Source organism: Galeopterus variegatus, unplaced genomic scaffold, assembly GCF_000696425.1.
Source record: "Galeopterus variegatus unplaced genomic scaffold, G_variegatus-3.0.2 Scaffold3847, whole genome shotgun sequence".
NCBI classification, from domain to species: domain Eukaryota; kingdom Metazoa; phylum Chordata; class Mammalia; order Dermoptera; family Cynocephalidae; genus Galeopterus; species Galeopterus variegatus.
The window spans coordinates 52,122-68,913 of record NW_007729958.1 but is presented as its reverse complement, the minus strand read 5'-3'; the positions used below and the strand labels follow the sequence as shown (position 1 = coordinate 68,913).

General features: G+C 39.0%; 1 protein-coding gene across 1 annotated transcript in view; it reads left to right on the top strand.

Annotated features, from left to right (window-relative positions):
• LOC103601715 (XK-related protein 4-like) overlaps positions 1-16,696 on the top strand; it is a 41,052-nt gene extending 24,356 nt beyond the window's left edge. Inside the window, exons 2-5 of the mRNA XM_008586138.1 lie at positions 3,987-5,126; positions 5,263-6,907; positions 14,184-14,440; positions 15,789-16,696. Of these exons, the coding sequence (XP_008584360.1) occupies positions 3,987-4,933 (947 nt within the window). The 3' untranslated portion in view covers positions 4,934-5,126; positions 5,263-6,907; positions 14,184-14,440; positions 15,789-16,696. The remainder of the gene's footprint in view (positions 1-3,986; positions 5,127-5,262; positions 6,908-14,183; positions 14,441-15,788) is intronic.
• Positions 16,697-16,792: the final 96 nt, after the last annotated feature.

Here is a 16,792-nt window from a genome sequence, read left to right as displayed (position 1 = left end):
GGCGCTCCCGCCGAGGGTTCGGATCCCACATACAGACTGGTTCCCACTCACTGGCTGAGCGAGGGGCGGGCGTGACACCAAGGGTTGCGATCCCGTTGCCGGTCCCAGTCTGGTACGGGCGCGACACTGAGGGTTGCGATCCATAGCCGGTCACGAAAAAAAAGACAAAAAGGAAAAAATAAATAAATAAATAAAAGATATTGTTCAATGTCTCTTATGTATTCTTGCCTTAAATGCATAACCCGAATCTAACCATGAGGAAACAGCAAATGAACCCAAAATGAGGAACTCATTCTTTCTTTTTTGCTTTCGTTCGTTCTTTATTTCTTTCCTTCTTTCTTTCTTTCTTTTTGAGGTACTGTACTCTTCAAAAAATGTTAATGTAAAAGCTGAAGAAAGTCTGTAAAACTATGTCAGATTAAAGAAAACAAAATTGATATGACAACTAAATGCAATACCTGATTCCAGATTCAATCCTGTGCCAGAGTGAAAAATTCTGGAATGGACATTGTTAATATCAATTGATGAAATTGACAATTTATGGTGGATTAGAAGAAAGTACTGTATTGATGTTAAATTGACTGAGGTTGATAACTTTACTGTGGTTATGTAAGAGAATATCCCTATTCACAGGAAATAAACACTGATGTATTTGGGGGTAAAGGGCCATGATGTATGCAATTTACTCTCAAATCATTGCATGTGTGTGTGTGTATATATATATGTGCATGTGTGTGTGTGTATATATATATGTACATGTGTGTGAGAGAAAGAGAAAGAGAGAGAGGCAATGGCAAAGCAAACGAGGACAAATGACAATCTGGGCAAAGGGTATATAGGTGTTCAATGCACTATTTCTATACTTGCAGTTCTTCTGTAAGTTTGAAATTATCTCCAAATAAAAACTTAACACATGCATTATGTGCTGAAGGGGTGGTCTGTGGTCAGAGATCTGTGCTCCAACACTGTGCCAGCACAGATCAGAAGCTCCAGAGAACTATACTGCAATGAGTGCCTTGCTGAGGGGGTCTATTTAGGTATTGGAAACCACCAAGCTCATATTATCTGCATAAACAGCAAAAGAACTAAGTGTCCCACGGCAGGTGTAAATTTGAAATAAGGAGTACTGAGGGACTTAACTCTAAAATGGCCCCTTTTTTCTGTTCACGCATATATTTGTCTTATAAAAATTAATTGTTAAAGAGAAGAGAAAGAAAATCACAATCAAATGAAGAAGAGAAATTCCAACTGTTGCTAAAGTAGAGAATTCATAAAGACAGTGGTCACGATGGTCATGAAATGTCCCTTCGGTATAGGTTCTTTTAACTGTAATATGTATAGTAAGCAAGGCTGATAGAAAGTCTTCATTTTTCTACTAGCCCAATATCATCTTACCACGTTCCTGGACTGGCAAAGGTAGGTCAAATTACTCTTTCAGGGCCTGCAATAAAAGGGGTGAAGATTATGGGGGAATTTGGAAGAGGCTAATATTTCTATTCTTTTAAATCTGCAACAGATGTTATGATGCTGTGTACTTCAAGTTTGTTACTACTTTTCATTGCTCTGGGAAACAGCCTAGAATAACATCTTCCTGTGCAATCTGGTGGAACCATTCTGTATATCCCGCAGCTCACTCTTCGGGTTTTGCACGACCCCGATCAACAATGCAGCCACCTTCCTGAAGGTGGCGCTGTGCTCCAGCGCTCTCCGCAAGGAAGCGGGCGTGTGACACGCGGAGGGGCGTTTGCTCTAGTGCAGAATCAGCGCGGGGCGCCCAGTTTAAAAGCACAGAGAGCACAGTCTATTCGGGGAGCTACAAGTTTGCAAATGGTACAGATAAGGAGCGAATTATGAACGGCTTTTAAGGCCATACAAAGGTGTTGAAATTAAGTGTCACACTCTTTTGTTCTTATACCCCAAACTAATAATAAACATGCTGCTCACGTAGCCATCCATCATCCCATCACCTTTTATTCCCCATCCTCTCACCCTCTTTCTTCATTTTTAAACTTTTCTTCCTTCCCTCTCTTTCACTCCTGCATTTGCTTTATAACTGATGTTGGTGTTTTGCATCGCATAGAAATTAAATGATTATAAACTCCTTTGTGTATTGGTGTCTGACTGACATAGAAATGTCACCGTAGCTGCCTGTGATTTATAGTTCAGGAAGATTTTGTACTCGCCACAAAAAAACCTGAAAGTCTGTGTAACGTGTCTGGATGTTCTGCAGGATTTATTGGGAAAATGCATGAGAAGTGGCTGTTGGAAAATATTTTCTTTATCAATAATTGTTTTTTGGAGTTCACCTTACCCAAGGAGGATGTGTAAGAAATGATTATTGGGATAGATTGTTTTTTCTATAAATTAGTGTGGCCCTTTTCCACAACAGTCTTTTTTTTTTTTTTAATTTTTCAAGAATTATAGACAACAGCTTTCCTCTATAAAAACTTTTTTAAAAAAAACAAACCAATTCCATCATAAGCTTTTGGCAATCAACACATCATGTATTATATCCCAAAAAGGAGAAAGACTATAATGTGGCCTGGTTATGATTAATCATAGATTTGGTGAAAAAAAGCCAGCTGGACTTTGCAATACATGAGACCATTCTTAGTCTCTGTACGTCTTGGCACAGCTCAAGTACACCAGGTGCAATGCAGGTTGACATAACGATTCAATGACAGAGGAGAATTCCCCAAAAGCTCTCTCCTAAAGGCAGCCGGTGTATTAAGGTGAACCCTGTCCATGTCTGGATGACTGGGGTGAACTCTGAGACACAATAGATGGAACAAGAATAGAGGAAAGCAATAAAATGATTTTTTTAAATTTGGAAACCTACTTTTAGAGGGAATACTGACCAAATGGGGCTGATATAATAAGAGAAAACAAAAAGTGATTTCAGTATAATCTTTAATTTTTGAAAGGCTAAGGGATGAATGACAGTGAGCAGATATTTCTTCTTTTAAGGCAAAGGCAGTAAGAAACAGACAAAAGCTGTAGCTAGAGTCATCAGATTACATTAGGACAAACTACACAACGGGTGTCACAAGAAACATTGCCAAGGACGTTCTATGGATGTCTTCTCTTATTTTTAAGAAAGAGTAAACTCTCTTTTGTCAATGAACTACACTGGTTCTTGACTTAGGGATTTGCTGCCAAACACACAGTGCTCCCTCCCGCCCGCTGACCTTTAGGGCACAGTGCAAGGTCCATCTGTTTACACAGACTTTTACTCCATGGGGGTTAATTTGAGAAGAAATTTCTCAGACATTAATATGAAGGAGATGTGAACGTGACTATGAATGTTTAATTAGTACTTTTTTGTTGTTGTCTAACATTATACTTTATAAATATTCCAAATGCTTCACAAAAATACACAAATATATTCATTTAAAACATCAAAAAAATGTTATTTACAAATCTAATTGAATAAATTACGTTAAATAAAAGAATGAAAATTTTAAATATAAAAAAAAAGAACCAGAAAGTAAACCACCTAGTCCTCAAGTTTCTTGTGTCCCTTTTAATCCCAGAATCTCTAAACTGAAAGGGAGCCTTGGAGATCACCCACTTTATAAATGAGGACAGCTGTTTAAATGATTGCCCAAGATCATGCAGGTCATTCACCTGCACCCCAGTTGCATGGTTGAAACAGCACCCCAGTTCTGTCAACCTCCAGTCCACGGTTATTTTTCCCACTACACAAAACTACCTGCCTAGTCTATTTACATCAAATATACAGCAAGTTAAACCCCACCCCATTTCCAGACCTCAAACCTCACGCTGGTCTCGAGTAGCATTCCCGTTCACTTCATGACTTCCCCATGTGGTTGGGGCCTCAGAAAGGACAGATGCTAGGATCCCCATCTGAGTGTTAACTCGGAGAAATTAAGCCTGCCGCAAGCCCCCAGCCCCATGTGACTTGACTTCACGGGGCATCACTGCATCTCGCCTTTGACAGAATGTCTCCCTGCTTGCCTTTGTAGGTTTCACAGCGGCAGCCTCCCTCGTGTCCTTGGCCTGGGCCTTGGCCTCTTACCAGAAGGCCCTGCGGGACTCTCGTGATGACAAGAAGCCCATCAGCTACATGGCCGTCATCATCCAGTTCTGCTGGCACTTCTTCACCATCGCGGCCAGGGTCATCACCTTTGCCCTCTTCGCTTCGGTTTTCCAGCTGTACTTCGGGATCTTCATTGTCCTTCACTGGTGCATCATGACCTTCTGGATCGTCCACTGTGAGACAGAATTCTGTATCACCAAATGGGAAGAGATTGTGTTCGACATGGTGGTGGGGATCATCTATATTTTCAGTTGGTTCAATGTCAAGGAAGGCAGGACACGCTGCAGGCTATTCATTTACTATTTTGTGATCCTTTTGGAAAACACAGCCTTGAGTGCCCTCTGGTACCTCTACAAGGCTCCCCAGATCGCAGATGCATTTGCCATCCCAGCGCTTTGTGTGGTGTTCAGCAGCTTCTTAACTGGTGTTGTTTTTATGCTGATGTATTATGCCTTCTTTCACCCCAACGGACCCAGATTCGGGCAGTCACCAAGTTGTGCTTGTGAGGACCCAGCCACTGCCTTCACTCTGCCTCCAGAAGTGGCCACAAGCACCCTACGGTCCATCTCCAACAACCGCAGTGTTGTCAGCGACCGGGATCAGAAATTTGCAGAGCGGGATGGGTGTGTACCTGTCTTTCAGGTGAGGCCCACTGCCCCATCCACCCCATCATCTCGCCCACCACGGATTGAAGAATCAGTCATTAAAATTGACCTGTTCAGGAATAGGTACCCAGCGTGGGAGAGACACGTTTTGGACCGAAGCCTACGAAAGGCTATTTTAGCCTTTGAATGTTCCCCATCTCCTCCAAAGCTGCAGTACAAAGATGACGCCCTTATACAGGAGCGGTTGGAGTATGAAACCACTTTATAAAACAAAACGACTTGCAGGAGTCACAACATCCAGATGGGGGTGACAGCTGGGCTGTGGCAATAATGACACTTCATCCTAGAGTAGGGCAACAAGCTGTAATGTTCTTAGTAGGACTTTCATCCTGATTATTGTTTGATCCTCTGTCAGCTGACTGCCTGCTGCTAGTCACTTTTCAAGCCGGCAGTGCCTGAGGGTCTCTTAATTCATCTGAAGGAATGACGCCAGCTTAGTATGATTCTTTGTTGCTACCAAACTCCTGCATGGTCTTGGAGTGCACAAACCAAGAGGGTACTATTATGATGGAAAATTATGCCTCTATTCAATTGAGGGTCTCTTAATTCATCTGAAGGAATGACGCCAGCTTAGTATGATTCTTTGTTGCTACCGAACTCCTGCATGGTCTTGGAGTGCACAAACCAAGAGGGTACTATTATGATGGAAAATTATGCCTCTATTCAATAGTGTTTTGATGGAGTTAACTGATCTTTGCATAAAAATATATTCAGTTATACACATACATACACACACCTACATACACTAACACACTAACACATACAAATAACACCGGTCTTCTGTCAAAATAGCTAAGGTGATTTTTCCTGGTGCAAAGCTCTGATTCCTACAAGAATATAAAAACAGAGATGGACAGAATACATCCCTCAAGACTCCTGGAAAAAAAAAATGTGGTACTGCTTAGAAAATAATTCATAAACCATTTTCTCCTTTGGAAACCAATACCGTGTGTGAAAAATGTATCCAATGGAGAGCAAACTCGAGTGTGTTTACACATGTATTAGCATTGATGGAATGGTTTGCTTTCTACATATTTGTTTTTTATTTTAAATTTTCAGTTGAGAACATCTTTTATGACAGAAATCCTATGCAGCATATGTATGGCTTTCGACAAGACCAAGGAGCTCAATAACTTCGTGATGTAAATTAAATGATAATCATGACTCAGTATTCAATTGCAAAAATTCAATAAGTACACAAAGAGGAAGTGGGGGGAAAGGCAAAATGAGAGGCTGATTTGCAGACATGTGCAGCTCCCATTGGCATGTAAAGACGGAGCAGCAGGAGAGGACGGGGCTGTAGCTGGGTCCGTTTCAGGGCGCAGAATGATTGCAGAATGGTTGGCTCTGTGTGAACGTAGGCAGGCAGGGTTCCAGAAGATGCCACGCCACTCCTTTCTAGTGCCAAACACTGTCCAACCACAGGACTGACATGGAAGCCCCAAACAGCCGAGAACGAGTGGCGTGAGCTCCCCGAAAGCAGACAAGAGAATGAACAATGATGTTCTCCTCCTTGTACAGACTTTTGCCCCCTAATCCAAGGTCAAAGTGATATGTCTTTTAGAGGCTTTGGGACACTTTTTAGTAAGTATGAGCAGACAAATGCAGTGAATATGCTATGAGAAAACCCTTCTGGACTGATTTGAGGGCTTACCACTATATCCAGCTAAGATTTGTATTTGAATCATCTGTAAAGTCGCTCTCTTACAACAATCTTCTGGGTTTTAAATACCTCCGTACAGCAAGTAAACATTCCCCTGCTTTCTTTTCTCAGTGTCCTCAGTCATGGTGCTTTTTGTTGCATTAAAAGTGCCGGTCAAACTTTGATAGTATTTTTTTATAGTTGGTGCAGAGTGGAATAACTCATGGATTATTTCAATATTTTTGTAATAAAAGTATAGGGTATACATATAGGCATCATCACTTTTTTTATAAACCTGGTATCATTTAAAATATTTTAAGTATCATAATTACTTGGGATATCAGAAACTGGTCCTCAAATTCCATCAGCCTGCCTTGGCAGATTGAAAACACTTGTCTCTTGCAAGATCACCCTACTTTGCAAGTTGGTGCCCCCAGGAACCTGGCCAGGGGTGCTATCAGAATATCAGGTGAAGAGAGAATCAGCTTAACTAGAAAGGGCTTGACAAGACTGGCCAATGTTTCCCAGGAAAACAAAGATGTAAGTGATTACTTTCATCCATCCATTATAGCAAACCTGACCACAGTGGAAGATCTTAAACTTCCTTCCCTGGTTTTATATTAACCCAAGTAATATATTAAATACTAGTCAAGCCATTAAAAAAAGGAAAAAGTCAGTTCAACTTAATTATTCAGTTATTTGGACTGCCCAATTCACTTAAAATAGTCAAACAGCTACCACATATAATGAGTGTGTCATCCAGAGACTGCTGTCCCCACAATAGCATCTACAGGAAATAACAGAGGGCTCAACCCAGGACTTCTTTTGGTACAAAGCCCCAAAGCAGTTTTTTTTAAATAGACAATTTTTATAAGTAGACATACTTCCCAGTACTCCATGATTTGATCCTCCAATCAACATTTCCACTAAAAAATACTAATCTTTTGTTGCGATGTGGAAAGATTACCTGCTCACCTTCTTTTGGTACAAAGCCCCAAAGCAGTTTTTTTTAAATAGACAATTTTTATAAGTAGACATAGTTCCCAGTACTCCATGATTTGATCCTCCAATCAACATTTCCACTAAAAAATACTAATCTTTTGTTGCGATGTGGAAAGATTACCTGCTCACCTGTAAAGGCCCAGGAGGACACTCTTCTTGTCAGCACAGGGTGAAAATATTTCACCTCCATTGTAGATGGAAAAATGATAATTTTGGCAAATTCATTTTTGTGCATGAGTTGTTAAATAAGTTTCATGATTTCCGAGACAACTTTTAATTGATGATCTTTGGAAATTGAATTTCTCAATTGAACTATACCTTTGATTCCATAAGTAAATAACAGATTACAGTAAAATACTGTCAATCAACACAAACCCGACAGGTCCCAACACTCTTCAGTCATGTAAGTTCTAAATCATTTGTCAACTTGATCCCTCATTTAATATGTTAAGAGGTAAAATGAATACTGTGTAAATAAAAAGTAACATACTGTGCTTTGTTTTAGAGGTGAGATTGGCAGCCAGAAGGGCGTAAGAAGTTTGAAATTCTCAATGATTTCCCAAATACTATAAATACTCTGTTATCGGACATACTTGATTATGATGTTTTAGTTAGCCATGAAGTCTTGTTAAGGAAATGATATGTCCATTGTGTTACAAATTATAACCTTTCAAAAGATAACAAGAACAAAAGAACTTACTCCTGATTTCATCTTGCTTCTGTGATGCAGAAAGCCCTGCACTGCCATCACACTGTGTGGTAATAACAACTTTTATTAGTTTCTAGATGCACAGATAACAGAGAGTTTAAAGTATTAGAATTTAAAGAGACATTGTCAATGTACAAAGGAACAAAGTTTGATTTTCATATTTATATTTTAATTCTAAGATTTTATTTTTAATTTGCCATTAAACCCTCTACAGAGAGTAAAGGGTGGATCTGAAAGGGATGAGCTATGGTTAGCACACAAATTGGAAATGCTGGATTCTTTATCTGTGGGTTCAGACTTCCTGTGCCTAAGTTCACTGTGATTCCATTTAGGAGTCTGCTCTTAGCATTCAATTTTTGCATATGATCATGGGATTTTCTAAAGGAAAAATATAATTTTTTTTATTTTCAAACTAGCATTTCTAAATGAAACCATATTTAAAGAATATGTGTATGTGTGTGTACACACACTTATACATATATATCTTAACCATATTGACACTTTAAGTATTGGTGTGGAAGAAAAAAGTTTTTCCATATAAGTCAAAGTTTGGTCCCCCCAAATGACTATGTCCTTTAAATCCTCTTCACACATTTGCATTGTCCTACCTACCTTTGTATTGTCTAGTTCAGCAATGTTGACTTTGCAGACACTCAGTTACTATTCATTTATGATGCATGCTGTTAATGCAACAAATGAAATAAATTCTCTTATTGACGTGGCAAGAATATGTAATTCCAGAATTAACAAAAATGAACTACAAAGATAATCTGAATATAAAAGTAAAATGAAGTACTTATGGTTAATTTCTAAATGCCCAATTTATTTTGGTCACTGAGTAAATGAAGCGATAACACTAACCAATTAAAAGTAAGTGGGAATAATTAAAAACTCAATGAACTTTTTAACTCATACATATAATGTGTGTGTATATACATATTTATATTTGTATATATATATAAATACTTTCCCAGCTAAAGTAACAGAGATGAAAAAGATAAACTACATACTGCCTTTTAATGCATATGAAGTGGTATGTTATTGACACATGAACTTGTAGATAAGCTTTTTCCTACTTCTTCGTCCAAATCAGCCCAAGCTTACATACAGTCCATGTCTATAAGACAACAACACACTTGTGAACTTCAGTTGGAAATACCTGGATATAATTCAGTGCTTCATAGCTTTATCACTCCTTAAAGATCTTATCTTTTAAGCAGCTGAGTGGAATAGTTCTGTGTCATCTCAAAGTTTCTTGCTCTGAACAGATTGAATTGAGGAAAGAAAACCTCTGATGGCCTTTCCGGGATTGTGTAAGGTTACACATTTGCTTTTAAATGTAGCAAATGCCATCGAGTGGAAACAAGTTCTGACACAATGTTTAGACAAGAACCCAGAGATTTTTTTTTCTAATGAGCCATTTTCTAGACTAAATATACACTCTCTTGCATTCTCCACACATCTTTGCCATTAGCCATTGCTGTTTCTATATAAAGCTTGGATGAGATGCCCACATTTTTATGTTTCTAAGGAGAATTCCTTAAAGCCTTTTTAAAAATAGCTCAGACTGTCTTTCAGAATATAGCTCAGAGGATGGTTGAAGCACATGGCGAAAGCACAGCAGGACTGAGGGGGTCATTTTCATGATTTCAGTGATGAATGTTGATCAACTCACGTTCCTTTATCTTGGCCATCCAATGTCACTCTTGAAAACAAAAATGATTGCTTTTGCAAGCTTGTAATTCATAACACTTCTCCCACCTGATGCTCGAGTGTTCCAAAATGACTAGGGATGGACCAATTCACTCTGTGTCCTATGTTCAAGTCTCTCTTCCTGACCTGTATCAGGCCGTGAAATGATCTGAACATTTGGGTGGCCTCTTCTCTCGCTGCTCAGGCCCCTGTGTGGCAGTGCTAGGCCTCTGCAAAGCTTTCTCTGTTCACAAACATCTTGTCCATTTGCCGTCCTAAAAATGGGCACAAGGAAAGACTCTCAGTATGTGCCTGTGATCTACAGTCTCAACAGTGTCATTACTCATCCTAAAGTAAAACTGCAGAATGTGGGTGGAATTGTATCAAAACATAATGAGCCATTTAATTTTGCTAATTGTAGCAATTAGGGTAGCTGGCAAACAGCCTGCTCTCCAGCAGAAAGCCACGTGGAAGACGTGGCAACCAGCCATTTGCCCACAGAAATGATGAGTTCAGAAATGCTCCCCAGAGTGTTTGAGATGTCATGGCACTTCACCAGCCATCTGAAGCTCTTTCTCTAAATTCCACAGGGAAAAAATCAGACTTTTGTTAGAATGCATGCAGCGATCTAACCCAGAAATGTAAAACTTCAGTCAACTTTGTGGCCTATGTTCTGCTATATAAGGGATGGCTTAATGTCCCTGAAGTGTCTAGTGGTTTTGCTAAAATGTTTCATAATATACTGACATAGCCTAAGTCAGAAACAAACTAAATCAAATTTTTGCTTTGGTTATTTTATTCCCCTCTAGGTTTCCTTGCAGTTTTGTTTCCCATATTGACAGTAGTTTGTCGCAACTGAGAGCTGATTGTGTGTCTCTTGCTGTGCTAAAGAGCTTTATCTATGTGATCTCATGTAGTCCTTACACCGCCTATGATTTGAGTGTCATTTACAGATGGCGGAGGAGACATTAAGCAGCTTGCCAAAGGTCCCACAGCTAGCAAACCATGGATCCGAGAATTGAGCACAGCTTTTAAGAACGACAACCCCATCTAGAAGACCAGTGGGTATTCCCACCAAAATCTATTTCAGATTTGGCAAATCTTTGGGAAAAATAGAATCATGATCTAAAATTCAAATTTTTCAAAGAAAGTTTTACATAAAATTCAAACATTCAAAATGAACAGTTAAAAATGAAAAAGTCTATGGTAAGAAGTGGAGGTCTCTATCACCTGTAACTGAATTTTCAACCCTCTAATTCACAGTAAGCAGATAAATGCTGTTGTTCCATTCCAGACAACTGTCCTCCCCTCCATGGCTCTTCTCAGCACTAAATTAAGTGATAAATATAAATTAACCTGATGCTTTTCTTGCATTCTATATGTGTATGCTACTGTCATCCAGTCAGGCAGACTGAAAACTAATTAAATTCCACTATCTTCTTTGGCATTCTGATAGCGAGAGAGAGAGGGAGAGAGAGAGAAAGAGAGAGAGAAGGAGGAGAGGGAGAAAAAGAAAAAAGAGGGAAAGAAGGAGAAGAGGAAGGAAGGAAGGAAGGAAGGAGATCTAAATCTTTGAAGTGACATTATTTTTATATTATAAGGTAATTCTGTTCCATTGCCATAATGTTCCCCTAAATTTTATTTAATATTTTATAGGTCACAAAATTTAATACTTAAGAGGGTTATTAAACCACTAGCTTGAAATAGTATAAATCTAGGAAACTTATCTAGATTGAAGGGTTAGCTGCAAAAAATACAGCAACTGTTTACCAAATATTTGTTTAATTGAATTATAAAATAATTGATGTGTTATTTCCCTTCTCACTTTAGATGTAGCATGTCTGGAAGTCTACAGGATGACAGAGTTGTTACTCATTCAATAATGTTGTTGCATAGTAAGCCGTGTGTGTTGTTTGAATTGATGCTAAACAGGTAGCCAATAATAAACCCAAAACTTTCTCAACCCTGGTGTTTATTTTTAAAAAATCTTCAGTGATCAGTTTGAATGTAATGTATACAAGCAATCATCTATCTTCCCACTTTGATTTAAGCAGATCTTTATGAACATATGTTAAATTAGAAGTCACTAACTTTCATAGAAAATAGCATCTAAAAGAAATCTGTTACTTCATCACCTTTATTCTATAGATAAGACAACTGAGATCCAAAGAGATTAGGTAATTTTTATAATCAGGATTACACATAACACTTTTATTGATTCCCTCAGTCATTTCATTCTTTCCACAAGTATGACCTCTATAACTAGTACCACTAGGCAATACACCGTCCAGTGCAAAAGGAATCTTGCATTTGAGCAGCTCACAATTTGTTTATCAGAAGCATAATCAGAGTTCTCTGACTTTGACTCTAACTCCTCTACTCTACCACCCTGCTGCCTCTCTTCTCAATACTATATGTAATTCTATATCAAAGAAATAGAGAAACATAAGATTTTTGAAGACTGTATTGTGTATGCCTCACAATAAGCCATAAGCAAACATAAAGTAATGATGTAAATACAAAGATAAATCAACATTACATGACTGCCTATAAAGAGAAAAGCAATTTTATGATTTGTTTTTATGGCTCTCCTACACAGGATATTTTTGAGTCAAAGTCATAAAGCAACAAAATAACTGACATACTCTCTTGGTACATAGAATTTGACTCAAAACAATCATCTCTGGACAAACTTTGGAGATATTCAGGAAAAAGCATGAATTAGGGAGAATTTTTTCAGAAAAAGTCATTCGATTAGGGAGCCTCCAAAGTGAAGTTTTCCAATAGGTTACTTCTCTGATTTGCAGGAAAGCATCTTTCATTAGCACATACTGTATTTCTCCAGCATACCAGTTATTTCACAATAACAAATTTCCAGATGCAAACTTCAGCTGTTGCAACCTGGGCGGTTGTTCTAAAGACATAACTCCAGTGCCCAGAAGAGCAGCACTGTGCCACAGTAATTTCAGGAGTCAGGATTCAGGACAGACAGAGCCACCTCTTATGGCTACTCCTGCAGGCATTACACCCAATTCGAGTCACTCCTGCAATATGGCCCAGAGTGGTGGGCTTCCCATCGCTATTTTAACATTGTAAGCATACTATTATAATAGATGTAAGCATACTATTAAAGATCACTATTAACTTGTGTAACTAATTTTCCTTAAGTAAAATAATTCTGGTAAGGGAATGTATAAACTTATTGGTCCTTTATGAAGTAAAAGAAAAGAGGGAAGAAGCATATTAATTTTTACAAGCACAGAATAATTCAAAAAATTCCTTGGTGTCTCATTAAGCATTCATAAGAGTTGACCTGATGTTGCTAGGTTTGTATGATGATTTCTAGGTTCATGCCACCATTGCCACATTCATTACCATGATTATTGCTGTTTTACAGCCATTTCACCCGACAAGAAGAAGCATGTAGTTACTGATATGATGTTTACAGAGCGAAGATCATGTTTAACAAATCAACATCAAAACTAATTAATCAAAATAATTAGCAAATACTGCCAGCACCTACCAAAACAAAATTTTCTCTTGTGCTGTTGAAGCCTGTCACCTACTCTGTTATTAGAATTTCAGAAAATGTAAGGTTTCCTGTTTTTATTATACTTCCATCTACCAAATTAAGCAGGTTGGTCCTCTCTTCTCTCTACTGCTCAATTTGCATTAAAATGGAATTAATCAAATTCTTGTTTCATGTCAGTGCTACAAATATTAACAAATGGAGATGTGTTCAAGCTAATTTAATTTAACTGTTCTAGTGGCATTCTGATATGGAGTTGTATCAAATCAACACTTTTAATTATTTCAAATTAATTCATTTATCAGTAAGTTCTAAAACACCCTCAGTGTGTAGAAAACATATTTCGGGTTTCTATCATTGTAAGAAATTCCTATTTTGATTGCAAATCATTAGCACGTGTCTTAACCAACACCAGCACTGCATTTCAATTCATTGTGATTTTGGAAAATGAGCATTTGTGTTTCATCGTGTTGGGGACCACTACTTTCACTTAACAATTCACCTTTGACCTGTGGTTTTCTATTGAGCCCCCTGTGATTTCTTCTTCTATTCAAATTGGGAGCAGTAGCACAGCATCGTGTAACCCAAGGAGACCTGCCAGGTAGAGACGGAATTGTCATTTTATATCCTCCTTTCTAAGAACTAACATATTCAACTTCCTTTATTAACCTTTTTAATGTACTGTACATAAAAAGGAAATGGATTTCCGAAGTATGTTGTGCAAGCCTGGGGTGAAACATTTTCCTTGGTCTGAATCAGAGGCTCAGTGCTCTGTGAGAAGAAATTTAAAAGAAGGGGGAAGCCAGTCGTGCTCAGAAACACGGTCTCGACTGTCCCAAAGCTGAGTATTGCTGATGTTATCGATTCCCTTCTTTTCTTTACAGAAACATCTTGGAACTTGCCAAGCTTTACTAGAGGTGATTTGCAGTTAATTAATTCAACAGACATTTTAAATCTTGCCATTTCTTGACTTGTAATATTGTAAACGAGCAAGGGAACTAATCAGGGAGTGGAAAAGGAGACTTCGCCGCCCAGGCCTACAGACAAAGCCCTCTGTGCAGCACAGCGCTGACAAATTCGGGCTGCCTGGTTCCTCATCGTTCATGCTATGAATCTTCATCTGCCTCATTTGTTTTTGCCAGTAAGCACTGCTTTGAAAAAAAAGAGAAAAAGTCAGTGGATTCCTGGGGGCTTGCGGAGCTCAGAGAAATTGGTCCTGGGTCATGAGGCTTGCTGTAAATGTGTTCACAACCACGTGTTTGGAAATGAAAAAATGTCACTGTCATCTGTGTAATAATTGATCTGAGTACACTTTCTGCCTTTACTTTATTTCTTGAGACTACACTGTCAGCATTGTAATAACTAATTTATAAAAACTGAGTTTATAATTTAACTTCAGAGGTAAAATCTGCATGGATGTAGCTATTGAATAATTTGACTAGGTGGTGACATTACCTTCCCAGGTGGTGACATTACCAGCTCCAAACTGAGATCCATTTATATGTGGAATCAGCTATCCTACTGCTTCTCAGACTCTGCAAAACCTTGGTTCCAAGCTCAAAGAGCACCAGTCTGATATTCTTAATGCCTAAATTTTCACTTAGAAGTAAACAGGCAATCCCATAAGCAAAAAACACAGTTCTTTCTCACTTGCTTCTCTTTTTTCAAAGAAAGGTTTGAGCTGCAAGGTAAAAATGAAGTAACTAGAAATTATGAGATCATATTTTCAGAGCATACAAGAGAACCAGGCATCCATATGTTCTTATAAAGTTTGCTTCCTAAACTTTTGGTGTCATAATTTTAGGAGTTAGCCCTAGATATATGTGTAGAAGTCATCAGACTACTTATCCAATAAGCAGTCTAGAAGAAAAAAGAGAAGATGAGGAAGAAGAGATCACACTGTGTGTGTGTGTGTGTGCGTAGAAGTCATCAGACTACTTATCCAATAAGCAGTCTAGAAGAAAAAAGAGAAGATGAGGAAGAGATCACACTGTGTGTGTGTGTGTGTGTGTGCGCGTGTGTGTGTGTGTTTACAAAGATGGTTCTCCTTCCTGAGTGATCATCTCAGTGGTTACCACCAAGATGTAGCAAGCTCTACTGAACAATATTCCCAGATACCACCGCTGGTATCATGGCAAGTCATTTTTAGGACTAACTCCTGGCACAAGCACCAAAATTGAGTGGTAGAAAAGTGGCCTCCCATAGTGTGACATATGTTCAATTGCCAGGCAATGAAAACTAAGAGGCTGAAGAAAACGTTCATTTCCTGAACTCCGGAGCTAACACAGGCACAAAGACACTCTGTAACATACAATGACTGGAGACACAGCAGCAATAAGCAGTCCTCTTAAATGAGGCTCACGGATAAGAGTTATCACAGCGGTGTTGGGTGTTGGGACAGAGGTTTTTTATTAATATAGAGGCCCCAAGCATGGTGATTGAAAAGGAAACCTGTCAGCGATTCGTCAGGAATATTGGCCTTTTTACAGAGCAGAAGTTCACGGTAGTTGCTGCCATTCCATAACCATGACAACAGACATGTCCCCTTGTGAAGGCAGAGGCCTTACTAAAGTGGGAAGATGGAGAAGTTGCTGGTGGCTTCATGTCTGAGACTGACTCTCCTTAAGGGAACTCTCCCCCGTCGCAGTTTTTGGTCCCTGGCCCCTTCCTGCCCTGCACACCGAGAGCTTCTGACGGATCATGAGATATTTTAAGGTACTGTAAACCACATCTTGCTTGTAGAACTATCCCTCCTTCTAACAGCAGTGAGATTCAGGGTGACCATGGCCTTACTCATCGTCCATTGTAAATACGTCATGACATCACAAGAGCCTCCGGGTTCAGACTCCCTACACCAGGTTTACAAGGATGAGAATCTTCTAAGCATATCTTGGATCTTGGTTCCAATACAATAGCCTGTGTATCTATTCCCAAATTGGAAAAATAATTCTTGTGAGAATGATTTTCAGAATAATGGAAGCGAAAAAAATTGAACAGTTAAGCAATTTTTCAACGTAGACAAAACCACTGGACTGTTGATAGCCCTAAAGCTCTGATTTTTCCTCATGACTAAGTTTCTTTTCATATGGGGGCTTTTGACATCTGAATTTTCCAGATGATTGCTGAACCATATTCACTAAACCAAAGTAGACACTACAGCATTACTAAAAAATAAAGACTGTCCACATGAATGCAAATATCCCAATGAAAAGTGAAGAAGTAGGTCACTCAAGTGGTAAATTTAGTCTTCATGATATCGAACATCTGGATATTTGGGAAATTCCAGATGTTTGAAGCATACGGTTTCCTGTCTGGTTGTCTGGTGTTGTCTAGATAGCTGAGCTGGGGCCGAGCCCGTGGCACACTCGGGAGAGTGCGGCGCTGGGAGGCGCAGCAGCGCTCCCACCGCGGGTTCGGATCCTATATAGGGATGACCGGTGCGCTCAGCGCGGTGTGGCCGGTCTCAAAAAGGACAAAAAAAAAAAAAAAAAAA